Source organism: Dendronephthya gigantea, unplaced genomic scaffold, assembly GCF_004324835.1.
Source record: "Dendronephthya gigantea isolate DGI-Jeju-01 unplaced genomic scaffold, DenGig_1.0 000099F, whole genome shotgun sequence".
In the NCBI taxonomy this organism is placed as follows: domain Eukaryota; kingdom Metazoa; phylum Cnidaria; class Anthozoa; order Malacalcyonacea; family Nephtheidae; genus Dendronephthya; species Dendronephthya gigantea.
In genome coordinates, this window is record NW_021163109.1 from 491,566 (window position 1) to 518,208 (window position 26,643).

The following is a 26,643-nucleotide window of genomic DNA, read 5'->3' on the forward strand; positions in this document are numbered from 1 at the left end:
GCTTGTCAGCCAAACTCGCACTGCGCACGCGCAGACAGGAAAAATGGATTTTCCCTGTGGGTTTTCCCCGATTTCCCGTTTAAAAATAACAAAATAAAATCACGGAATAAAGATCAAACCTTGTAATATTAACGAATAAATACACACAATAATATTGTTAAAACACATTGTACATTTTGCTTGCTCATATGCTAAATCACTTCAATTTATTGGCTATTGTTTCAAAATACCGTTTTAACGTATAATTCTACTTATTAACATCTTAATTCAATAAAAATTTGTGAGGTAAAAAAACCCACCTGTATCAAAACAGGACGGAGAATATATAAATATACATACAACTCACACAATCAAGAAACAGGTTAAATATTTCGCTTAAATATAGCCTTGGCCAAACGCATTATCCCTGCAAGAGTAGTTGGAACATCACTAACAAAGCCTGGAGGAATAGCAGAATCATTGGATGTATTCATCTGTGCAAGGGCAGTTTCATGGCACAATACAAATGAGTGTGACATGCAATGTCCAAAGCCACTCAATAGAGAAATTACTGAGGCTGAACCTGTCAGTTGTCTAAGTGTCATGGCAAGTGCTATGCTCTTGGGTGTAACATTCCTTCCCCCAGATGCTAAATTCACAAGGTCTTGTACAATTGATGTTAGTTTGGAACTGTTCTTGCCCTCAATTGGCACATACTCACTTAAAGTTGGCTCTGAAGAGAATCCACAAGTCCAAGCCAATACATTAAAAAGTTCACATGGAACCACTTTTTGCACATTATCTATTGTCAAATCAGAAGCCAATGGTGGCCAAGGAAGATTCAGTTTTGGTATATCTTGGACCTTTTGGCGAAGAATCAATGCAGCATTGTATAGAATTTGTAACTCATTGACTTTAGAATTTCCCTCAGTTTCTGTGTTGGAATTCAGATCATCATCATCAATGGTACCGGTATAGCTCTCTTCATCAAAGTCTTCATCGTTGTTTTCTGACTTGATTACTTTCTTACAGAAGACATCATAAGACTTCTCGTACACTGTAAATCTTTCAGTCTCCAATTGTTTCTTTGTCTCTCTGGTGAGAAAATTTGTATAATTCCAGTAGCGCTACTAGCGAACTTCCAGTGCTACACAGTCTTTCCCCCGGATTTGCACGAGTATCCGTTCATCATTCTTTCTCTCGGCAGCTGTACGTAGAAGACCAGCATCAATTGTTTCTGCCAACATGAGTGGGGTTCTTCTTCTCTTCTTAGTCACCTGGTGTGAACAAAACTATTAAACTTAATATCTGCACACTACTGAAACTACTTTACCCTAAGACTAAATAAACTTAATTGACCACAATTCAAGATATTTTAAAACCAAACTCGAGAATGCTGTGCTACTAGTGCACATTGCACCAGCTACTAGTGCACATTGCACTAGTATAATTATAACTATCAAAATGACCATACCTTGTCTAGTGAGAACCAAGAGGAATCTCTTCCACAAACAATACATATCTCTGGAAGTACATGCTCGTTTCTTTTAGGCAGGGTCTTATTAACGTCTGCGACTGATTGTCGTGTAATTTTTCGCCTTGGTTCCATTGGTTCCACTTTCACATATAGTCCTTCGGTAGGAGTTACAGTTTCAGAGCTAGTACCTTCTCCTTTTTCTTCCTTTCGCTGTTGTCTACGGATCTTCTCTTCATCACAAAATCTCTTCCAGCATTTCATATGATGGTACCATTCTAAGTTAATGCTGTCAGGGTTCTTCTCCATGTATGAATTGACAGATCCGTCATCGATGTTTTCGTAAGATTTCTTAGCTATTTCAGCTTGTTGACATTTAAGTTTGGCCTATTTGGACCTACACTCAAGAAATTTCTTAAGCCTTTGGCGTGTAACTTTGCAAAGTTGCTCCGTAACGCCATGAAAATGAATAAAACATGAGGATATTCGAGTGTTATAAATATCTTCAGCTATGATTATTTTGCATAACTCGAAGCATGTGCGTGCTTATGCGCGTGCGCAGTGCGAGTTTGGCTGACAAGCGCATGCGCATTTGCTATTAAAACAATGGCGATTTGAATATTTCGAAGCGCGAATATAGCAAACTTTAGAGGGATTGTTTTCCCAATTGTGCACCTGTTTCGCTTGGGGAGCGACGGATTCTGATAAAGTAAGTTTTTATCTATTGATTCATGTGAAAATTATGTAGTTTCACGAGGGGTGCAACGGAATCCGTTTTCTAAGCATCTTTTGGATGCTCATCCTACGGCCTAAATAGTCTATACTGCCTATTGGCGAATTTTAACCCGTATCAATTCAACACAAGTTGTAAAATGCTACATACGAAAGTTTAAAATTTGAGACGATGACAGGTCGAAGGTCATGGTGCTTGAGTTGTAAACCTAAATAATTTATTGTTATTCATATTTGTAAATTGTGAACATTGGTAATAAAAATCATTTAGAGACCGGTCATAAAGTACTTATTAGGGGGTGTGGGGATAATCTGGGGGAGGGTACATAAAAATAACAGCACTTCTGAGAGGGATACGAAAAAAAACAGCGGGATATCAAGGAGGGTACCAAAATTTTATAGTACTAGGTACGGAAAAAGTACTAGGTATTTCGACAAGATTAAAAGTTTTGGTGAAAATCACTGCCTACTTGGAGAGAAGCACATCATGAAATTTGTCAAATTCTCTTGTAATTAGCCTGACAAGTGTGAATATTCCACTCATTCCTGGGTTGGACCTCCTTGTGCCAGAATTTCTCAACCATATCCGGATTACAAAGCAGACGGTTATCATTTCAAAAACGTTTTTGACACTTCAACAGAAAGAGAACCATAGATGATTTTCAACCCAGAAAACAAGCAAAAGATTACATGGCAGAAGGAAAATTAGGCTCTGACCAAGAGATCAAACAATTAAGTAAAACTGTCATTGTTGATGAAGTGCTTGTCAAAAAAATAAGTTGACCACCTGAAGTATCTCGAGATCAACAAAAAGAAGAGGGCTGAGAAACGACAATAAAAAACACAGCAAGAGAGAAACAAAAAGTATGAAGACTACAACTGGATTGCCATGTTTTACGATGGTCTGTGGAAAAAGTTGAACGTTTCCGAACAAAATAAGTACTTATCATAGAATGACGCATTCTTTGAAACTGAGGAACGCAGAGAAAATAAGGGTCATTCAAGGACATATTGTGAGCCATTTAAACGCCTCTGAAGACGACGTATTGATGGAAGAAAACAGTGATGACGGTTATAGGGACAATAGTTCATCTGCTGATGAAAGTGGGGGAGACATTGTTTTAAATGACAGTGCAAGCAATAATGTCCGAGCAAGAAACAGAAAACACTGGTGACGAATCCGAGAGTGAGGAAAATGTTGAGGATATGTTCACCACTACAAGAAGTGGGAGAGTTACCACCAATTGGAGAGTTTCGAAATATAGATAAATGCAATATAATGTTAAAACCAAATTAAGGAAGAAGGGGAGTATGAAAATTTTCACTTTCATTAGAGAGGGTTATGAAAATTTTTCCATAGGTTTTTGGGGGTGTTAAAATAAATACTTAAAATTTCATTTATCATCCACTCCTCCCTAGTAATTACTTTATGACCTGTCCCTTATGGGCACAAACAAATTTTACTGTCATCATAAATAAAAAATGTTTATGTCAAACATTTATACACTTGTGGGTATACAATATACGGAGTTCTTAGGCATTCACACTCTAACTATTGCATTATTTGTTAATAGTGATTTAAATAGTTCTGTGGCTTTTTACAACATAAATGGTCTTGAGCACATCAAAGCCCGAGTTAAATTTATCTTATTCCAATTCAAATCCTTAGTTAGTGCGCATGCTCTGAAAGTGCGTGAAATTGATATTAAAGTGCTTAAATGAATATATAAATTACGAAATTGTTAAGCTTCAATTATTCAAAAATTTTTCGGCAAGATATTCAAATTAGCAAGAAATCCAAGCTATTTTCAACATTTCAGGCACTTGCATGGGGAGCTAAAATTTCCTAATCAACTTAATCAATAAGTTCACAATTAGATCGATCAGAAACGAATCATGCATAATTACGTCGAAAAGCAGCCATAAAATTCGACTCTCATCGAGATATGATTTTGCCACGTGGTCGGATGAAGGCGAACGAACCGAGCAGATATAGGAGGAATAACCTTTCGATGGACAATAGTATTCTGGTCGCTGTTACCCTGGAACTCCTGTAATTATGAAAACAAAATAAGTTGCTGCATGCACATCATTTTAAACTTTAGACGAAATAACAAATAGCTATGTATTCAAGTTTGTAATCACTGTTACTCTGTAGTCCAAAAAATCTTGGACTACTCCGGAAATATATTTTTGAAGAAAAAGTAAGTATTTAAAGTTTTTCGCAACTGATAAATATTTCGGTAGCATGATAAATATATCGAAACTGATAAAAATGGTTCACGCACAAAACTTCATTACTTAAAAGTTCCTCTTAGTCAGTCAGTTGCTTTTCAAAATAATGGTAGATTTTGAATACTTTTTTGGCTTTTGAATAATGTCGTTGGTCCGTTGCCATACTTGGCTTCAACATTTTGTAATAATATTTTCTTATGATATGAAAATTCTTCGTTAAACACAAATATAATTTTCTACAATTAGGCCTTCCGAACATTAATATAGTAATCCGTTTAAAAGTCATTGATATTAGTATCGTTTTGAAATGGATCTAAAGTTTCATATTTGCTAAGATTCATTGAGCAGTGTCAGCAACTAGTAGAGCAGCAATGAGATATGTTACACCGTAACGAACTATACAGGGGGTCCCAGTAAAATAAAGCCCGCATAGTTGTGTGAAATTATATTCACACTGACGTTGTAATTATTTCTAGAGTAGTTTAAAACTTATCAAAGCTATGCCTCTGGGAGTTCACATGTTTTGAACTCCCAAAGGCAAAGCTCTGTTGATTTTGTTATTTTTAAAACTCGGTAAAAAAATTAATAATGACGTCACTGGGAAATTTAGAAGACATTCAGAATAGAATTATAGGGAATTAAAGGGACAATGGATCGGGTTATGTTGGAGATTACGAGTTTGTGCTTTTTACTATACATAACATAATGTGGAATCTAGAAGTAACAAAAATACGAACTGTCCGCATGCGAACATTAATAGCACAAAAATACGACGATTTCATTAACAGTTAGCCGTTTTGATTCCATTAATTTTGGCAATGTTGCCAATTCTGTCGTTGCTCGAAAACTCTGAGGCACATAATTGCTCAAAGGTACATAATATAGATCAAAACTCGTGATATAAGTAGTGAATAATTAGAGTTTATAGTTTGTATGACGTTTTTTAGTATACCTTGGTTGCTTCCCTTTGGGTATAATACGTGAAATACCCTCCAGCTTTGCTAAAAGAAATGGTGTAACTCCTGACAAATTGATTATAATCAGAACGTCCTTGGGTGCTGATTCCTGCGATGAGTGTAAGACGTTGAAAATTAACTTGTAGCCACTGATTAATATCATTGGACAATGCAGACCAGGCTCCAGTTCTTCCACTATGTGGCGTGAAATTTAATCTTCCATTAGCCCCACGATGATTATTATTCCAATTGCTGGATGCCGTGATTTGACTATCAAGGATACTACCATCTTCCATCCCAAGAGCCTCTGTACGTACTGTATCAAAGAAATCATTGCATTTGTCAGTAGTTTATGTTATTTTCCTAACCTATACGCGGTATAAATGGCCAAAAGCAGGATAAATGTTCGTAGTTATGGGAGAATCACTTCCTGACAGTTCTAAGGTGGCGAGAGTTTCAGTGGCGTAACTTGAACGATGATTGGGGGGGGGGGTTAAAGTTCATATATCCAGTTCTGCCCTACGGCTTTCTTTCATAATTGCAATAGCTTACAATAGACATCCGTCAGGAAGAACTGAATATATGAATATTCATCCCCCCCCCCATTTATCGTTCTAGTTACGCGCCCCTGGAGAGGTGGTCATATTGCATAAAACAGATCATCTGTATATTAGGGACCCCAAATATGAAGTATTATTCACATTTAAAACAATTTATCATCCATTTTAAATTTATTAAAACGCTTCTGCGGAAAGCCCAGATTGACTCTATGTCAGGTTAAGCATTTTACTCCAAACAGTTAATACGATACGAAATCCTAATTTTTCTCAGAACAAAGAAAATTTCCTAAAATGTCAAGCTTATATTGTTTTAGACTTTGCTGTTTCCTTGAGCATCAAATGAATATGGATTTTAACGATCATCGTGGCCTTTGAATATAATACTATGGTTTCGTCGTAATGTCGTTATTACCGTTTTCACAGCGTTCTCCTTCATAACATTTTAAACACCGACATGAAAACTGTCTTCCTGTTTCCCAAGTCATTTTCCCTCCATTATGACATTCATTAACTTCTCCCCTGCACTTGGCCTTCAGATTCAGAAAATAATAACATCGTATAAGTAACATTTAAAATGAAATAATTTATGAAGGAAGCAATTAGTTTACAACTTGTTTTATCTAATATCTTAAATGTGTCTCGTATAAAAATTTTACGATCTGTGCCAACGTTCAGGAGATTTGAACATGGTTTTATACGAATGCACGCTGTATTAAGCATTATTGTGAGTCAACATTTAGGTAAATAGTTTAGAAAAATTGTGAATTGTAAGGGTAAACGAACGTATTCTCTTCCTAAACTTCACGTGGAAATTGATAAAAGTACTGGTTGCTGACAATATTCCTCTTTTGGCGTGAGATTGAACAACAAAGCTACGTTGCAATGATAGCGATAATAATTCTTACAAAGTGACTCCGATCCACTTTAACTTCGTAAAAAGTCCACACTTGTTGTTCTCTTGTTTCGTGGCGTTCGTTGAATTTATGCTCAGTTGTGTTGGTAAGCTGACAGTTTAATTCATTTCCCCGCGTTTTTTCCTTGTAACTAAATGCGACACAAAAATGATTTTCTGCGCATCGAAGTTCACAAAACAAATCCATTTCTTCTGTAAATTCAGCGATAACATTGTTCCTCAAGCGTGATCCTAAAACACAGCCATGGCAGTTATTGAAGCATATGGAGAGTCATAAACTATTTCTTGCTCATTCTCTGGAAAAATCCTTGAACGATAAAAGAATATTGGTGCCTTCGTAATTTATTTTTTGGGTAACATGGTCTATATCCCTCTTCACACAATTTGCATCAGGTGGCCTTGCAATGTTGTGTTCGATCACTCTTTTTGTTACACGACTTATAATGAGTCGTATTTCGTAATGCTAGGAATTTACATTGAAGAAAATTCAATTCTATAAATATATTTAATGGACTTTAAGTTATTCAATTTAGTTCACAAGACTGCATGGAAGTGCGTGAGATCTTCGACTGGACATGTTTATTATTATAACTGATATTCTGCATGATAATAATGAATTATATATCTTAGTATAAAGCTTTATTTTGGCTTACCATGACGAATTGCCAGGTATTGTGAGGCAGTGAGAAACACAAATTGCAACTGCAAAAGCATGGAAGATTGTAGGAACAACAGGATTGTAAAAAAGTTTTTCATTTCGCAATTGCGGTTGATTTCCTCTTGTGTTTAGGGAATAAAATACATATGTTTTTTCATCAAGCATGCAGCTGCGAGCTCCTCGTAGGAGGAGTAAATGAAATAAAACATCTCGATTAATGATTAAGCTGATGACGAATTTCCATATTACCGCTGTCATTCATTTTCATTATGTTTAGACATTTTATTAAGTTTTATTGTGTTCATTTTTCGGCGTAGGCCTATTTCAATAATTCCAGCAGGTCAATATAGTTTTAATAATGGCCTAACATTCATGTTACCCGTCAGCAGGTCTGTAGTTTAATGAACTTGTGCGTGTTCCCAGGAATTATCTGAGCTCTATGGGTGGCGGTTTGCCATGCTATACAAGGCTTTGTTTAATTAACGACATTTTGTAACTTTGCCAATTTCAAAAAAAATCCGACACGACTGAAATTCGCTTTTTGAGCAACGCGTGTGTCATTACGCAGGGAAGATTTATACAGCAGGTATATTTTTTCGGCAATAAAATTAATTATATAGCTAACAACTTAGAAGGTTATGAACTTTGGCGTGCGTGCATGTACGTGCAAAAAAGGCGACAATTAAGAACAGCCTTAAGTAGAAGGCTTTTGCTTTCTTTTCAAATTGATTTTTTTACGAACTGTTAACATGAATACATGAATATTAGCCACCCAATTAAAGATCTTCCGGTCCCTGCATAGAAGTTGTTTTGATGATACGCTTTAAATTGGTAAGTATAAATAACTCTATAAAGGTGTTTGCACGTGGCTGCCCTTTGTGGCGAATCCTAAAGCCGGTTTTCCACCAGCGATATTTTTCGCGCGAAGCGACTTTATTCCTTTGTATTTGAGTAATTTGTTCCAGATGGTTGCAGTTGAGAGCTCTAAAACAAAAGTAAAGTGTCGCTTCGCGCGAAAAATATCGCTAGTGGAAAACCGGCTTAAGGGTCGATGAAACTGACTAAGACAACCAGTAAAATATTTTTTCCGTTACGCAACGTTTGTTGTTGATACAATTGTAAAAATAGAAAAGTCTACTAGGAGTACATAACTTTGCATGGCGTACGATGATTAATTGATTTTTGCCGCAAAAAATGCATGGGTAAACATAATTTTGAGCCATACGCAAATATGAGGTACTTGTTCTTCCAGGCATTGCAGCTGAAAGTGAAGAATTAGAGCAGTAATGAATTTTGTGTCATTCGTTTTGCCCGAGGTGTCATTTTTAGGTAAACAGTGGCGCGTGATGACCTGTAAAGTTTACACACTTTAAGGTGCATGTCTGCCTGTCGAAAATTCTTCCCTTCAACTTTGGATAACATTATACTTTATCCTTACTATTTTACTATGCAGGTTATCCTGAGAAAAGAAGAGTTGCATGAAATCAATGAGCGTGCAGTCAACATAGCAACGAACAACAAACACGTCCAGTGATGGAAAATGGGCGATTTTTGTAAACACGATAACTAACAAGGTTTTAACAGTAGAACAGAGAAATTTGTTTTATTTAGTTGTAAATATATTTCCTTCTGTACGTAATCTAAAATAATGATAAAAAATTTGTAGTGTTGAACGTTTGGCAGGTAATAAAATTATTATAAAACGACAAAGATCTATCTAAAATAACAGTCGCTATTCCACTTAGACTATATAATTTTTGGGAGTACATATCTTTTAGGTTCACCACTTTCGAATGCATGTCTTTAAAGTCAACTATGAAAATTTTATCAAGTTGGCTTTAGAATTTTACAATTTTACAATTATTTTGCACGAAAGTATATATATTCATCATTTCGAGAGAACTGACAACACAGGAGAAACAATAGAATAATTTGTTCATCAAGGATATTACCATTTTCCATCCCAAGAGCCGATCGACTTTCGCACAGTATTAAGACAATCGTTTCCCTGTCAGTAGTGTTTGAGAATTTCCTACGTCATACGGAATAAAATTGTAATGGCCATATAAATGTGCAAAAATTACATAAAATTTCACTCAGTGAAAGTCCTGGGGGAGAGTAGGGGACCGAGGGGGTGTGCGTGAATCAAACAATAATTAATTGTTAGGAACATGAAGTTACTGCTGGTTCATTGGTGCGGTGACGCGGCCAGACATCCTCTCCGAGGAATGATGGCTTTCTATCAATGGAACTGTGCCAGCGATTGCGGACAAAAACGTCGTTGACATTTTTTACTGTTTTCTAGTAACCGCCAAAAAGGACAAACACGTGTAATTGATGTGAACAATATGGCGGTGTGTTTGTGTGTTTTGAAAGTTGTATAATTTATACTTGTTTAACTTTAAAAGTAAAACAATAAAGTATTTAAACCAGCTTTTATCGTAATACCATTCTACAAAAACTATATTCCTCTGTATCATACTATATTAGAATATTGCTTTTTCTAACAGATCAGAGATTTATCTTAACCCTCTCAATTTAGAAACTTTTTGCATTTTAGCTATTCTGCCAATTTTACCACCGTTCAACCGCACTTAGACCGAGGTTTAATTGACCTGGACAGTACGGTATACTATTTTCTTTTAATGGCAATCGTAAACAATACATTATTTCAAATTCGTGGAAATACAGTTTTCAATGCGTGCGCAGGACGAGAATATGACCGGGATATCGCCTTGTATATAATTACATGTTTGTATAATATCTTTCGTGCCGTGCTTATATGAAACCGGGATGTTTTTTGTCCTGTTCCGGAGATGTAGAATCCCGCTTTGAGCAAGCAAGATACCGGTTTAAGCGAGACGTTTTTTGTCATATAAACGCTCGATCTCGCTTGACCGTGACAAAATTACGCTGACATTGCATTATATGGTCAATGTCACTGAACAATATGGTATTCCCGGGGAAAATACCCGTCCCTGGAAAACATCCCCTTTGAAAAACAATCATGTAAACGCAGGGTGAAAAATATCCCGTGCCGCCTCTCATATCAACGGGTAATGTCGCAGCTCCTCGCAAGAATGCTTTTCATTGGCTGAACTTTAAAATACAATTCTGTTTCAACCAATAGCATAGCTTCGTTCCCCAGAAAGTATAGAAAACCATTATCCAATTGGACTAAAGCTTCACGAGAGCTGCGACATGACCCATACAAATTTGTCTTATTCTAATTTAAATCCTTAGTTAGTGCACATGCTCGGAAAGTGCCTGAAACTGAAGGTAAAAAAAAATTCTGCAATTTTTCTTAAAGTGCGTAAATCGAAAAATTAATGTTCGAGCAGATGTTTAGCAAGAAATCGAAGCCCTTTTGAACATTTCGGGCACTTGGGGAGCTCAAATTTCCTAATCAACTAATCAATAAATCCATAATAATTACGTTCCAATAAAACCAGGGAGCAGCGTAGCAGCGTCTTAAAACAACTTAGCATCAAATGTGGTATATGAAGATTATAATAACTGCCTAAAAGTTTTATATTAAAAAAAGTGTTATAATTATACCAAAAATTTATATACTAAAAGTGTCTATTTTAGGCAGCTGTTATACCACATTTGATGCTCCATAATAATTACAAACGAATTATGCATTACGTCAAAAAACAGCCATAAAATTCGACTCTCATCGAGATATGATTTTGCCACGTGGTTGGATGAAGTCGAATCAACCGAGCAGATATAGGAGGAATAACCTTTCGATGGACAATAGTGTTCTGGTCGCTGTTACCCTGGAACTCCTGTAATTATGAAAAAGAATATTGGTTGGTGTATGTCATTTTAAACGTTCAACGTAATAAGAAATACCTATGTGTTCAAATTTCCGGATTGACCCGGAAATATATTCTTGAAGAAAAAGTAAGTTTTCATATTTCGCAACTGATAAAAATGGTTAACTCAGCACGAAAAACTATAAGCTATTCAGAATAAAATTATAGGGAATTAAAGGGACAATGGATCGGGTTATGTTGGAGATTACGAGATTGTGCTTTTTATTATACATAACATAACGTGGAATCTAGAAGTTACAAAAATGCAAACCTCTAAACTATCAGCTTGCGAACATTAACATCGCAAAAATAAGACTATTTCATGAACAGTTACCAGCGTTGGCAATGTTGCCAATTCTGTCGTTGCTCGAGTGGGAGTGATAGTGCATAAAAGAGATCATCTGTATAATAGGGAACGTGTAAATATGACTTATACATCATTCACATTCTTTTCCATTTCAAATTTGTTATAACGCTTCCGCGGAAAGCCCAGGTTGACTCTATGTCAGGTGAATCATTTATTCGAAACAGTTAATACGATACGCAAGCAGATCTAGATACGGAAAATTTTTTTCTGAGAACAAAATCTCGTGAAAATTGCATGCTTTTATAGTTTTAGACACTTTTGTTCCAATAAGCATCAAATGAATATGAATTTTAACGTCGATCACCGTGGCTTTTAAATATTTAAACAATTATTCACCGAATGTGAGTAATTAATTGTTTTAGTATAATTACTAAGGCGGTAATTGACAAAGCGAATCTTCGGTAGAAAATACATGTTTTACAAAGTAAACAAATATCTGGACACTGAGTTTTACGGCGATTCAAATAAAACAACGTTTTCCGAAAAAAAAGTTGAAAAGCGATTTTCACTTCTTTTGTGTTTTCAGGAACACTATTTTTGTGAAAAAACGTATTTCTTTATACGTTACTTTGGCAAAAACAACTCGACGTCATTTTGACAAATCCGCTTAGGTTATTATCGCGCAGTAATCCGACGTCTCTCGACCAATCAGAGGCCAGAATTTTCAATAATCACTTTTGTACTTATACTGAATAATATCCTCATTTCGTCGTAATGTCATTATTACCGTTTTCACAGCGTTCTCCTTCAAAACACTTTGAACACCGACATGAAAACTGTCTTCCTGTTCGCCAAGTCATTTTCCCGCCATTATGACATTCATTAACTTCTCCCCTGCAGATGGCCTTGATAAATAATAACATTGTATAAATAAAATTTAGAATCAAGTATGAAGGAAGCAATTAGTTTAAAACTTGTCTTATACAATATCTTAAATCTGTCTCGAAAAATCTTACTATCTGTCCACGGGAAAACGTACGTTAACGATATTTCGTTGAAACGGCAAAACGAACGGATAACGAACGGGTAGTGAACGATCTGTCATAACGTTTCAACGAACCAAAAAAACGTTTTGACGAATTCAGCTAAAAATGTGAACGTTTAAAGTCGAGAATACGAACGGATAAATAAACGTTCAATCTGAAGCCGTTTGAACGTTTTATGTTTATGAACGGTTTTAACGAATTAGTCTGAACGCCTGTTGCGCGTATGATTGACGCAAGATATTATTGACTAATAGGAAACATTTTCAAACACGTAACATGTGTTGGCGCAAGTATGCGTGTACATATAAATAGCTATACCTTCATTTGAATGTTTAACTAAATTTATCAGCTAAACTACCTAAATCACATTATTTTATACTTTATATACATATATACATTTGCATTTTGCATCAAAATTCGGGTTTATTCGTTAGAAAGCCTTCAGTTATTAGTACAAATTATCATCGTTATGTCAAATTAATCAATGCATCATCTGCAACTATACCCATCAAAATATTCAGCGCGTGTTTATTTGCAACAACGTTACAGATGTTGTAAATCTCTCCACGGACAAACTATATGTATGGGTGGTTAAGGACATATAAACACATCATGCATGCATCCGTTTTATTAACACGGCTCTAAACCGAGAGTAAACGAAGATTGCAATAAATGGCCTGGCTTCGATAATAATATCATAGGCAATGTCATTGGTCACCGTCTCAGTTTTGTTGAGTTTCAGCTACTGGATACATATTGTATGTTAAGCTAAACACAAGAGATTCCATTGTACACTATTGCTTATACTCTTTGACGCGCAAACGACTAAATTAATTAGCGCAAGGTCAAGTTGTTTACAGATGATAACCAGACATTAATAACAGTTATACAGAATATCGCATACGCAAAGTTCGTTTGTATGCGAACCAGCGTAGTAACGTATGCTTGCATGCTGTCAAAACTTATTTGGTATAAATAGCCTACTACATTAAATATCCAAACCATTTATGCACGTGAGAATCCCCATTTAAATTTCAGCAATGCATTGCGCGGTAATAGAATATTTAAAATACAAGCTTGGATATTTACCTAGTGCACACAATATGTTCCGTGCGGCAATAGCCTCTAGCTGCGGTCAAGCTTGTCGTGGAATGTCGCCTATACACAGTACTGTCAGTAGCAACTAAGGGCATCATTATACCTTAACAATATTATGATAATAATCTATTTTATCGACTGCATGCACCATCGCCATATTTTCTTCGCAAAGCTAAGTGATATGTTTTGTAAGTGATATGTTTTGTGACCATACGATCACATATGCATGTGTTATGACTTATGAACCAGTATATCGATAATACTTGTGATATTAAATTAGCTAATTAAATTCTTGGTGGTCACTATATTCATCAGGAAATATTTTATTTCCCCCCAAATATTCGACCTTCTACATAGTTAACTGTGTAAATACCTATGCTACCTGCATGAGCCTAACAATAGTGACCTAAAGAAATAGAACGCGTAAATTAATGGGATAATTTTTGAAATCTTCATTTCAAACGACCGCGGCAATCCGAAATCTCGAAGGTCCGAATTCAGTTCCGCCCTGCAAAACAACTTAATACTCAACCCCGGCAGCAAGAAGAGATTGCACAGTATTTTCACTAAAGCATATAGCAATAGCAGACGCGCCCATATAGAAACGACAATGCCAAATGAATGCACAGGGGAGTTTATACTCACCATTTTAAGAAACAAACGATCCTCAACATCTTCGAGACATCTACTTGTGACACAATTTGTGCCTCCTGCTTACAGTAAAATTAACTAATCAAGATTATAAGACATGCATGAAAGCATTAATCCATTTTGTCTGGCGAAATCTTTTTATATCATATAATTATATATATTTCGAGGTAGCATCTACCCTTTTTTTTATGAAAAATGTCAGCAAAGTTTGTAAACAATTGTTGTTTCAATGTAAGTAAATGCATCCTATAAATTGTAACCACCACGGCCCAAGCTAACAACTTTTCTAACCTCAGCCAAGCCATTTTCACGGTCTGGCAACCTTTCATGTCATGTTTATTCGGAATGATTGGATGATCGTGGCCCAACTTGATTTCACTGGCCATGATAAGCAATCTAAAGGGTTATATTGCAGTGCGCATTTATATCCGAATACATTTTACTCGTGTCAACATATACATAAAATGCAATTGAGAACGTCTTGTTATATACAATTGCATGATCATCTATATGAAATCTTACTTCGAATGCGTGTCATATTTCGATATATGCATGGTCAATAGAGAGCTACAGTTTAGCCAAGCAAATACACTCAAGGGAAAAAACTTTAGTTTAAATCGAGCCAACCGTTATACGAATTCTGTTGATGATCTCATCGATAAGCCTGATTTCAATGCTTGGAGGAAAATAATTGCAAGTGCGCCTGATAAAGTGGCCCAGTCATGACTTTCCTTATATCATAGCTAATGTTTCATTTAGTGTTCATACCTGCTATTAGCCTTTATATATGCACGCGTTAAAACGCCTTGACTTCTCCATAGATGCTAATATCCAGCAAATATTTGGGACAGTCTTCGTGAAATTATTGGTAAAGATCTTTACCCGTGCGCTCATGCACGCATAAACAGTTGATAGGCGCCATTTCAAATTTGCTCATTTTGCCGCTCTAGCTGGCAGGCTTCAAGGGCAATGACCATGCATAATTGCAACTTAATATCCGGAAAGTAATTTCTAATTAAGGGAGCCCAAATCAAAATTAGAGAAAATTTTCCTGTTGCTCAGCAGCTGATATTTTGTCCAAGCAAGATAAATTCCAATGCTCCTTTTCTGATGAATTATATATAGCGAAATATATGTAGCAAAATATCTGAAAGGTTAAACTTAAATGTTTGTAAACGTTAGCTTGGCAACTTTCCCTTTGGGCTTGTGTCAGCCCAGTTGTGCGCAAGGAAGGACTGCACGCACTTTAAAACATAGCGCAAAACTCAACCTCACAAAACACGGAATTTTTTTTGTAATAAACAATGTCACACAATGAACATCATTGATATAGGTTCATTACTTTCATACAGTCTCTACCATTTATACCATTTGAGCCTTTTCCGCGTTCCAGGTTTCCGATTCGAGGAGCAAGTCGAGAGAAATCAAATTACAACCAAAATATACATGGGGAGTGAATTGTGCTGAAATGTCAGCAACGATCGAGCCAGATGGCTTAGATCTGGGGAGACAAAGATACCTTTTTAAGAAAATAAGACAATTTTGTAAGCGGGGCACTGAGGATCTTGTTTCTCCGGCTCCAGTTTTAGACTAGATGCACGTACATATTTGAATTGCTATGATATTCATGCAGTGGCGTAACGAACAGAGCTGAGGATGGGGTCTTGAGGTATACTTGGTACTGCGGGGTCCCTTAATTCGCTGTTTCATAAATCACGTTTTGCTTATACTATGATGTTTCGTTATCTATCCTGGCCCCCAATAAATGGGGATCTCTTAGTTCTCGTTGTAACCCTACCGAACGCGCGTTAGGTCACTGTATTTATGTCTTCAAATATTAGCTAGGGTATTTCAATTGTTGTATAATTTGTAGCTATGTCAGACTGCATTAAAAACAACGAATTTCAAGCTGAAATGTCCGTCCTAGGATGCGGTCCTTAATTTTGAATAGATTTTAATCAGTAGCTGCTTCGCACGGAGGCCCAGCTAGATAAGTTTATCAGATGTAAATAAATTAGCTATATACACATGGTTTACAAGTACGATATTAATATGTAACACGCAAAATCCCTCAATTCATATTAAAATCTGGTTTTGTCTGTTTACATACATTTAGAGACTTCCGACAATTATGCAACTTAATTAGCACCTTGCTAGGGCATATTTATATGGCTCGTAATGCTAATATATGGCTTGAGAAGTTGTTTGTGCGCGCGGTGAAATTTGGCTTATGGAAGCTACAGAAGTATAGTAAAGCACAAATTCTAACCATTTAGTGCATTACCGAAATTCAAAAAACGATAAATTTTTTAAAGAAAGCTTACGACGTGAAATTTGACGCTAATGAAATAATTGCATGCACTGAATGTTAATAGCCTTCATGTCTGCATGACGCTAGGCATAAACCATAACATGAAGCGCACAAAATAGCATTCGATTAGGCTAAAACGATATAACCTCACTATTTCCTTTACAAGCCTTCTACTAAGGAACTCAATACGTTTCTGGGAGTATTTCTGTGTAGCACATTCTGCGCTTCTTCTACAAAGTTGTAAATTTGCAAATGTTTAATCTAATATGTTGAACCAAATCCAATGCGATTGAACGAAATTACGGCAAACGTTTCAACGAACGGTAAATCAAACGGTTGAACGCTTTTGGACCAATTTTCAAACGTTTTCTCCAAAGCGTTCGAACGGGCAATTTCGAACGATGAACGATCTCGAAAATCGTTTCAACGAACGCTTCAAGCGTTTGAACGGCAAACGAACGGATAACGAACGATATTTTCGAACGAACGAAATAGCGTTAACGTATGTTTTCCTGTGGAAGGTCACAATTATTAAGTGAATATTTTAGAACAATTATGAATTTAAGGAACGTAATCTCTTCCTAAACTTCACGTACGAATTGACAAAACTTGCTAACAATATTCCTCTTTTGGGGTGAGATTGAACAACAAAGCTACGTTATATTAAAATGATAGCGATAATAATTCTTACAAACTGACTCCGATCCACTTTAGCTTCGTGAAACGTCCACACTTGTTCTTCCCTTGTTTCGTAGCGTTCGTTGAATTTATGCTCAGTTGTGCTGGTAAGCTGACAGTTTAATTCATTTCCCCGCGTTTTTTCCTTGTAACTAAATGCGACACAAAAACGATTTTCTGCGCATCGAAGTTCACAAAACAAATCCATTTCTTCTGTAAATTCAGCGATAACATTGTTTCTCAAGCGTGATCCTAAAACACATCCACGGCAGTTATTGAAAAGCATATGGGGAGCCGTAAACTCATTCTCAGCAAAAATCCTTGAACGATGAAAGAATAAAGGTGCCCTCGCAAAATTTTTGTGTGGGAACATGGTCCATATCCCCTTTCACACAATTTGTATCAGGTGGCCTTACAATTAATGTACGTTGTGTTCGATCACTCTTTTCGTTACAGGGCATATAATCAGTCGTATTTCATAGGGCTAGGAATTTACATTGAAGAAAATTCAATTTTACTAATAAGGATTAAAAAAAAAACACAATAGAACTCTAAAATGTTTTATATTATTCAAACTTTTGTCAAAATTACAAGCGTCATATTTAATCGACTTTAAGTTATTCAATTTAGTTCTCAAAACTGGAATTTCGTGAGATCCTCAACTGGACATGTTTATTAATATAGCTGCATGATATTCTGATAATGAATGATAAATCTTAGTATGAATCTTTATTTTGGCTTACCATGACGAATTGCCAGGTATTGTGAAGCAGTGAGAAACACAAATTGCAGATGCAAAAACATGGAAGATTGTAGGAACATCCGGATTGTAAGAATGTTTTTCATTTCGCAATTGTGGTTGATTTCGTCTTGTGTTTAGGGAATAATTATACACATATGTTGTATCATCAAAATGCAGCTGCGAGCTCCTCGTAGGAGGAGTAAATGAAATACAATATCTCGATAAATGATTAAGCTGATGACGAATCTCCATATTACCGCTGTCATTCATTTTCATTATGTTTGGACTTTTCATTAAGTTTTATTTTGTTCATTTTTCGGCGTAAGTCTATCTCAATAATTTCAGCAGGTCAATAGTTTTAATAATGGCCTAACATTCATGTTACCCGTCGGCAGGTCTGTAGTTTAATGAACTTGTGCGTGTTCCCAGGAATTATCTGAGCTAAATGGGTGGCGGTTTGCCATGCTATAAGGCTTTGTTTAACGAAATTTTGTAACTTTACCAATTTCAAAAAAAATCAGACACGACTGAAATACGCTTTTTGAGCAACGCGTGTCTTATTACGCTGGGAAGATCTATACAGCAGGTATATTTTTTCGGAAATAAAATTAATTATATAGCTGACAACTTAGAAGGTTATGAACTTTTGCCTACGTGTACGTACGTGCAAAAAAGGCAACAGTTAAAAACAGCCTTAAGTGGAAGGCCCTTGCTTTTTTTCAAATTGATTTTTTTTACGTTGATCTGTTAACACGAATACATGAATATTAGCCTCTCAATTAAAGATCTTCCGGTCCCTGCATAGAAGTTGTTTTGATGACACGCTTTAAATAGGTAAGTATAAATAACTCTATAAAGGTGTTTGTGGCTGCCTTTTGTGGCGAATCCTAAGGGTTCATGAAACTGACTTAAAAACAACCAACTTTTTTTTTCTGTTACGCAACGTTTGTTGTTGATAGAATTTTAAAAATAAAAACGTCTACTAGGAGTACATAACTTTGCATGGCATGCATGAGATTGTTAATTGATTTTTGCCTCAAAAATGCATGGCTTAACATAATTTTGAGCCATACGCAAATATGAGATATTTGTTTTTCCAGGCATGGCAGCTGAAAATGAAGAGTATAAGCATAATTACCATTAATGAATTTTGTGTCAATCATTTTGCCCGAGTTGTCATTTTTAGGTAAACAGTGGCGCGTGATGACCTGTAAAGCGGTTTACACACTTTAAGGTGTCTGCCTGTCGAAAATTCTTTCCTTCAACTTTGGATAACATTATACTTCATCGTTCCTATATTACTATGCAGGTTATCCTGAGAAAAGAAGAGTTGTATGAAATCAATGAGTGCAGCAACGAACAACAGACACGTCACACGTCTAATGATGGAAAATGGGCGATTTTTGTAAACTAATCAGGTTTTAACAGCAGATAAGAGGAATCTGTTTAATGTTATTGTAAATATATTTGCCTCGGAACGGAATCTAAAATAAATAAAAATTTTGTAGTATTGAACGTTTGGCAGCCAATAAAATTAATATAAAACGACAAAGATCTATCTGTATCTTTTAATGGGAATCGTAAACAACACATTAATTAAAATTTGTGGATAATACAGTTTTCAATGCGTGCAAGTAAGTTTTATAACAAAATATACCTATATAACTTCGATGAACACACGGGTAACATGGCATGATGAAATGAGTAATGGACAACAGAGAGGAATTTTGTTTTAAGGTAATCGGCATATTTGTTTACATTTTTCAGGCAAAGCCAAATTTTTAATACTTCATGTAAAGTGGTAAATAATGTACCTTTTTACAGGAAGTAGTCTAAATTTATGCATTTTGATTGGGTTACTTAAAATGTAAACAAACTTCTGATAGGTCTAAAACGAAATTCCTCTTGTTATGATGGACTGTAATGATCAACAACAAATCTGCGTTGTTTTTTTTACAATTATTCTTTAATTGGATTCATCTAATCACAGTACGTACAGGGTGTCTCAAAAAATCCAAAACCATTGAAATCATGATCATGCACCCATAAAGGCTAGTCTCCACTCAGGAAAATTCCCCTTTGGATCGGACAGGACAGTAAAGTTTCCTTTGTATAAACGCCGCCTGAGAACTCACCGACAAAGGAATTTTTTCTGTCTGTTCCGATCCAAAGGAGATTTTTCCTGAGTGGAAACTAGCCTTTACAATGTATTATAATATAAGTATCATATAACGAGCAATTTGATTGGCTACCGCGCGTGCATTGTGAGGCCATAATGCACGCTTCTGGCTTTGAAGTTTTTGTTGCTAAGCAACAACTTAAATAACATGTAAGGAGAATTTCATTATTGATCAAATAAATAAACTTTGTTGTTGCCCTATAATTTCTTCTTATATTATAAAAGAATTAAAAAAGCTCGTCGCGTGCTTTTATGGTGTAATAATGCACTCGGGGAAATGTTGGAAGAATACTCGAGAAGCTTGTAAAACACTCGGCTACGCCTCGTGTTTTACAAGCTTCTCTCGTATTCTCCCAACATTCCCCCATCGTGCATTATTACACCATAAAGGCACGCGACTCGTTTTTTAATTCTTAAATAGAGCTGGAGTTTGAATGCCTAAGGCCCTGTTTATATAAAAGGCGGGACGGGACAATGACCGGGATATCGCCTTGTATATAATTATATGTTCGCATAATATCTTTCGTGCGGTGCTTATATGAAACCGGGATGTTTTTTGTCCTGTCCCGGAGAGGTGGGATCCCGCTTTGAGCAAGCGGGATACCGGTTTAAGCGAGACGTTTTTTGTCATACAAACGCTCGATCTCGCTTGACCGGGACAATATTACGCTGACATTGCATTATATGATCAATGTCACTGAACAATATGGTATTCCCGGGGGAAATACCCGTCCCTGGAAAACATCCCTTTTGAAAAACAATCATGTAAACGCGGGGCGAAAAATATCCCGTGTCGCCTCTCATATCAACGGGTAATGTCGCAGCTCCTCGCAAGAATGCTTTTCATTAGCTGAACTTAAAAATACATTTCTGTTTCAACCAATAGCATAGCTTCGTTCTCCAGAAAGTATAGAAAACCATTATCCAATTGGACTAAAGCTTCCGAGAGCTGCGACATGACCCATATAAATTTGTCTTATTCTAATTCAAATCCTTAGTTAGTGCACATGCTCGGAAAGTGCCTGAAACTGAAAGTAAAAAAAAATTCTGCAATTTTTCTTAAAGTGCGTAAATCGAAAAATTAATGTTCGTGCAGATGTTTAGCAAGAAATCGAAGCCATTTTGAACATTTCAGGCACTTGGGGAACTCAAATTTCCTAATCAACTAATCAATAAATCCATAATAATTACGTTCCAATATAACCAGGGAGCAGCGTAGCAGCGTCTTAAAACAACTTAGCATCAAATGTGGTATATAAATATTATAATAACTGCCTAAAAGTGTTATATTAAAAAAAGTGTTATAATTATACCAAAAAGTTATATACTAAAAGTGTCTATTTTAGACAGTTGTTATACCACATTTGATGCTCCATAATAATTACAAACGAATCATGCATAATTACGTCGAAAAACAGCCATAAAATTCGACTCTCATCGAGATATGATTTTGCCACGTGGTTGGATGAAGTCGAATCAACCGAGCAGATATAGGAGGAATAACCTTTCGATGGACAATAGTGTTCTGGTCGCTGTTACCCTGGAACTCCTGTAATTATGAAAAAGAATATTGGTTGCTGTATGTCATTTTAAACGTTCAACGTAACGTAATAAGAAATACCTATGTGTTCAAATTTCCGGACTGACCCGGAAATACATTTTTGAAGAAAAAGTAAGTTTTCATATTTCGCAACTGATAAAAATGGTTAACTCAGCACGAAAAACTATAAGCCATTCAGAATAAAATTATTCGGAATTAAAGGGACAATGGATCGGGTTATGTTGGAGATTACGAGATTGTGCTTTTTATTATACATAACATAACGTGGAATCTAGAAGTTCCAAAGTGCAAACCTCTAAACTATCAGCCTGCAAACATTAACATCGCAAAAATAAGACTATATAAGTTACTAGTTAGCAGCGTTGGCAATGTTGCCAATTCTGTCGTTGCTCGAAAACTCTGAGGTAGCTACATAATTGCACAAAGGTAGATAATACAGATCAAAACTCGTGATATAAGTGGTGAATAATTAGAGTTTGTATGACGTATTTTAGTTTACCTTGGTTGCTTCCCCTTGGGTATAATACATGAAATATCCTCCAGTTTTGCTAAAAGAGACAGTGTAACTTTTAACAAATTGATAATTGTCAAAACGTCCTTGGGTACTGATTCCTGCGATGAGTGTAAGACGTTGAAAATTAACTTGTAGCCACTGATTGAGATCATTGGACCTTGCACACCAGGCACCAGATATTCCATAAGGCGGTATGAAATTTAATCTTCCATTAGCATCACGATGATTATTATCAAAATTGCTTGATGCGGTGATTTGACTATCATGGATACTACCATCTTCCATCCCAAGAGCCTCTCTACGTACTGTTTCAAAGAAATAATTGCACTTGTCAGTAGTTTATGATATTTTGCTAACCTATACGGGTTAAAAACGGCCAAAGAAAGAATAAATGTTCGCAGTTCTATGTCAGCTCTAATGGGTGGCGAGGGGTGAGTGTGATTTATTGCGCGTAAAAGAGATCATCGGTATTATAGGGAACGTATAAATATGAAGTATCATTCACATCTAAACATTTTTTTCCATTTCAAATTTATTATAACGCCTCCGCGGGAAGCCCAAGTTGACTCTATGTCAGATGAATCATTCATTCGAAAGAGTTAATACGATACGCGAGCAGATACGGAAAATTTTTTTTTCTGAGAACAAAATCTTTTGAAAATTCCATGCCTTTATAGTTTTAGAATTTTTTGTTTCCATAAGCATCAAATGAATATGAATTTTAACGACGATCATCGTAGCTTTTGAATGTTTAAAATTTATTCACCGAATGTGAGTAATTAATTGTTTTAGTATAATTACTAAGGCGGTAATTGGCAAAGCGAATCTTCGGTAGAAAATACATGTTCTATAAAAGTAAACAAATATCTGGACACTGAGTTTTACGGCAATTCAAATAAAACAACATTTCCCCCAAAGTTGAAAAGCGTTTCTCACTTCTTTTGTGCTTTCAGGAACACTATCTTTGTGAAAAAAACCGAATTTCTTTATAGGTCACTTTGCCAAAAACAACTCGACGCTATTTTGGCAAATCTGCTTATGTGATTATCGCATAGTAATCCGACGTCACTCGACCAATCAGAGGCCAGCATTTTCAATAATCACTTTAGTACTTATACTGAATAATATCATCATTTCGTCGTAATTTCATTATTACCGTTTTCACAGTGTTCTCCTTCAAAACACTTTGAACACCGGCATGAAAACTGTCTTCCTATTTGCCAAGTCATTTTCCCGCCATTATGACATTCATTAACTTCTCCCCTGCAGTTGGCCTTCATAAATAATAACATCGTATAAATAACATTTAGCATCAAGTATGAAGAAAGCAATTAGTTTAAAACTTGTCTTATACAATATCTTAAATTTGTCTCGAAAATTCTTACGATCTGTGCCAACGTTTAGGAAATTTGAACATGGCTTGATACGAATGCACGTTGTATTAAGCATTATATTGAGTCAATATATTAAGTGAATATTTTAGAACAATTATGAATTTTAAGGAACGTAATCTCTTTCTAAACTTCACGTGCGAATTGACAAAAGTTGCTAACAATATTCCTCTTTTGGCGTGAGATTGAACAACAAAGCTACGTTATATTAAAATGATAGCGATAATAATTATTACAAAGTGACTCCGATCCACTTTAGCTTCGTGAAACGTCCACACTTGTTCTTCCCTTGTTTCGTGGCGTTCGTTGAATTTATGCTCAGTTGTGCTGGTAAGCTGACAGTTTAATTCATTTCCCCGCGTTTTTTCCTTGTAACTAAATGCGACACAAAAACGACTTTCTGCGCATCGAAGTTCACAAAACAAATCCATTTCTTCTGTAAATTCAGCGATAACATTGCTTCTTAAGCGTGATCCTAAAACACATCCATGGCAGTTATTGAAAGCATATGGGGAGCCGTAAACTCATTCTCTGCAAAAATCCTTGAACGACGAAAGAATAAAGGTGCCCTCGCAAAATTTTAGTGTGGGAACATGGTCCAAATCCCCCTTCACACAATTTGTATCAGGTGGCCTTACAATTAACGTTGTTTCGATCACTCTTTTTGTTACAGGACATATAATGAGTCGTATTTCGTAGGGCTAGAAATTTACATTGAACGAAATTCAACTTTACAAATAAGGAATATGAAAATACAATAGATTTATTTTATTCAAACTTTTGTCAAAATTACAAGCGTCATATTTAATCGACTTATTAAGTTATTCAATTTAGTTCACAAAACTGGACGTTCGTCGAGATCCTCAACTGGATATGTTTATTAACTTAACTGATATTCTGTTGATGAATGATAAATCTTAGTATAAAGCTTTATTCTGGCTTACCATGACGAATTGCCAGGTATTGTGAAGCAGTGAGAAACACAAATTGCAGCTGCAAAAACATGGAAGATTGTAGGAGCATCCGGTTTGTAGAAACGTTTTTCATTTCGCAAATGTGGTTGATTTCGTCCTGTGTTTAGGGAAAAATTATACACATATGTTCTTTCATCAAACACGCAGCTTCGAGCTCCTCGTAGGAGGAGTAAATCAAATACGATATCTCGATTAATGATTAAGCTGATGACGAATTTCCATATTACCGCTGTCATTCATTTTCATTATGTTTACTGTGTTCATTTTTCGGCGTAGGCCTATTTCCATATTTCCAGCAGGTCACTAGTTTTAATAACGGCCTAACATTCCTGTTAACCGTCTGCAGGTCTGTAGTTTAATTAACTTGTGCGTGTTCCCAGGAATTATCTGAGCTATATGGGTGGCGGTTTGCCATGCTATACATGCAAGGCTTTGTTTAACGCAGTTTTATAACTTAACCAATTTCAAAAAAAATCAGACACGAATGAAATTCGCTTTTTGGGCAACGCGTGTCTCATCATGCAGGGGAGATCAATACAGCAGGTATATTATTTCGGCAATAAAATTAATTATATAGCTAACAACTTAGAAGCTAGGTTATGAACTTTGGCGTGCGTGCATGTACGTGAAAAAAGGCGACAGTTAAAAACAGCCTTAAGTGGAAGGCCCTTCCTTTCTTTTCAAATTGATTTTTTTTACTTTAACTGTTAACACGAATACATGAATATTATATAGCCTCCCAATTAAAGATCTTCCGGTCCCTGCATAGAAGTTGTTTTGATGACACGGTAAGTATAAATAACTCTATAAAGGTATTTGTGGCTGCCTTTTGTGCCGAATCCTAAAGGTTCATGAAACTGACTAGGACAACCAACTTTTTTTTTCTGTTACGCAACGCTTGTTGTTGACGGAATTGCAAAAATAGGAACGTCTACTAGGAGTACATTACTTTGCATGGCGCCATGAGATGATTAATTGATTTTTGCCACAAAAATGCATGGGTAAATATAACTTTGAGCCATACGCAAATATGAGGTACTTGTTCTTCCAGGCATGCAAGCTGAAAGTGAAGAATTTAAGCAGTAATGAATTTTGTGTCAATCATTTTGCCCGAGCTGTCATTTTTAGGTAAACTGTGCCGCGTGGTGACCTGTAAAATTTACACACTTTAAGGTGTCTGCCTGTCGAAATTCTTTCCTTCAACTTTGGATGACATATTTTATCCTTCTTATATTACCATGCAGGTTATTCTGACAAAAGAAGAGTTGTATGAAATCAATGAGCGTGCAGTCAACATAGCAACGAACAACAGACACGTCCAATGATGGAAAATGCACGCTTTTTTTAAACACGATAACATAACCAGGTTTTAACAGTAGAACAGAGGAATGTGTTATTTATTTAGATGTAAATGTATTTCCCTCGGCACGGAATCTAAAATGAATAAAAATTTTGTAGTATTGAACGTTTAGCAGCTAATAAAATTAATATAAAACAACAAAGATCTATTTAAAATAAACAGTGGGTATATTCTACTTAGACTATGTAATTATTGGGAGTACATATCTTTTAGGTTCTCCTCCGAATGTCTTTAAAGTCAACCATGAAAATTTTATTAAGTTGGCTTTAGAATTTTTTTGGTTATCTTGCACATATATAATATAAGTATATAATTTTTCTCTAGCAAATTTCAAATTTCTGTAGGCCCATTTAGCATTAATTTTTATAAGTTGGGTTCATCTGCAAGAGCAAAAATTCCCGAACAAGTCAATCAAATTTTAACAATAGGTGGTTTCAATAGTTTTGGGGGGTTTTTGGAAACCCTGTATAAACATATAGGTATATAATTATATTTATATACAA

The 26,643-nt window shown here is 35.8% G+C and overlaps 1 protein-coding gene across 1 annotated transcript; it reads right to left on the reverse strand.

Annotated features, from left to right (window-relative positions):
• Positions 1–5,363: 5,363 nt before the first annotated feature.
• On the reverse strand, positions 5,364–22,700 carry LOC114534380 (EGF-like repeat and discoidin I-like domain-containing protein 3). Its single transcript, XM_028555821.1, has 5 exons — positions 22,401–22,700; positions 22,156–22,209; positions 21,757–21,889; positions 20,974–20,984; positions 5,364–5,681 (listed from the first exon to the last, which is right to left on the reverse strand). Exons 1-5 carry the CDS (start codon positions 22,698–22,700, stop codon positions 5,364–5,366), a joined length of 816 nt encoding a protein of 271 aa, XP_028411622.1.
• Positions 22,701–26,643: the final 3,943 nt, after the last annotated feature.

Excerpts from the sequence above, each read along its gene's own strand:
- LOC114534380 (XM_028555821.1), bottom strand. The coding sequence starts at position 22,700 with ATGGAAGATGGTAGTATCCATGATAGTCAAATCACCGCATCAAGCAAT. Across the intron at positions 22,210-22,400 it reads CCCAAGGGGAAGCAACCAAG|GCTGATAGTTTAGAGGTTTG; the intron begins GTAAACTAAAAT and ends TAATGTTTGCAG. Across the intron at positions 21,890-22,155 it reads TAGATTCCACGTTATGTTAT|GAGTTCCAGGGTAACAGCGA; the intron begins GTATAATAAAAA and ends TCATAATTACAG.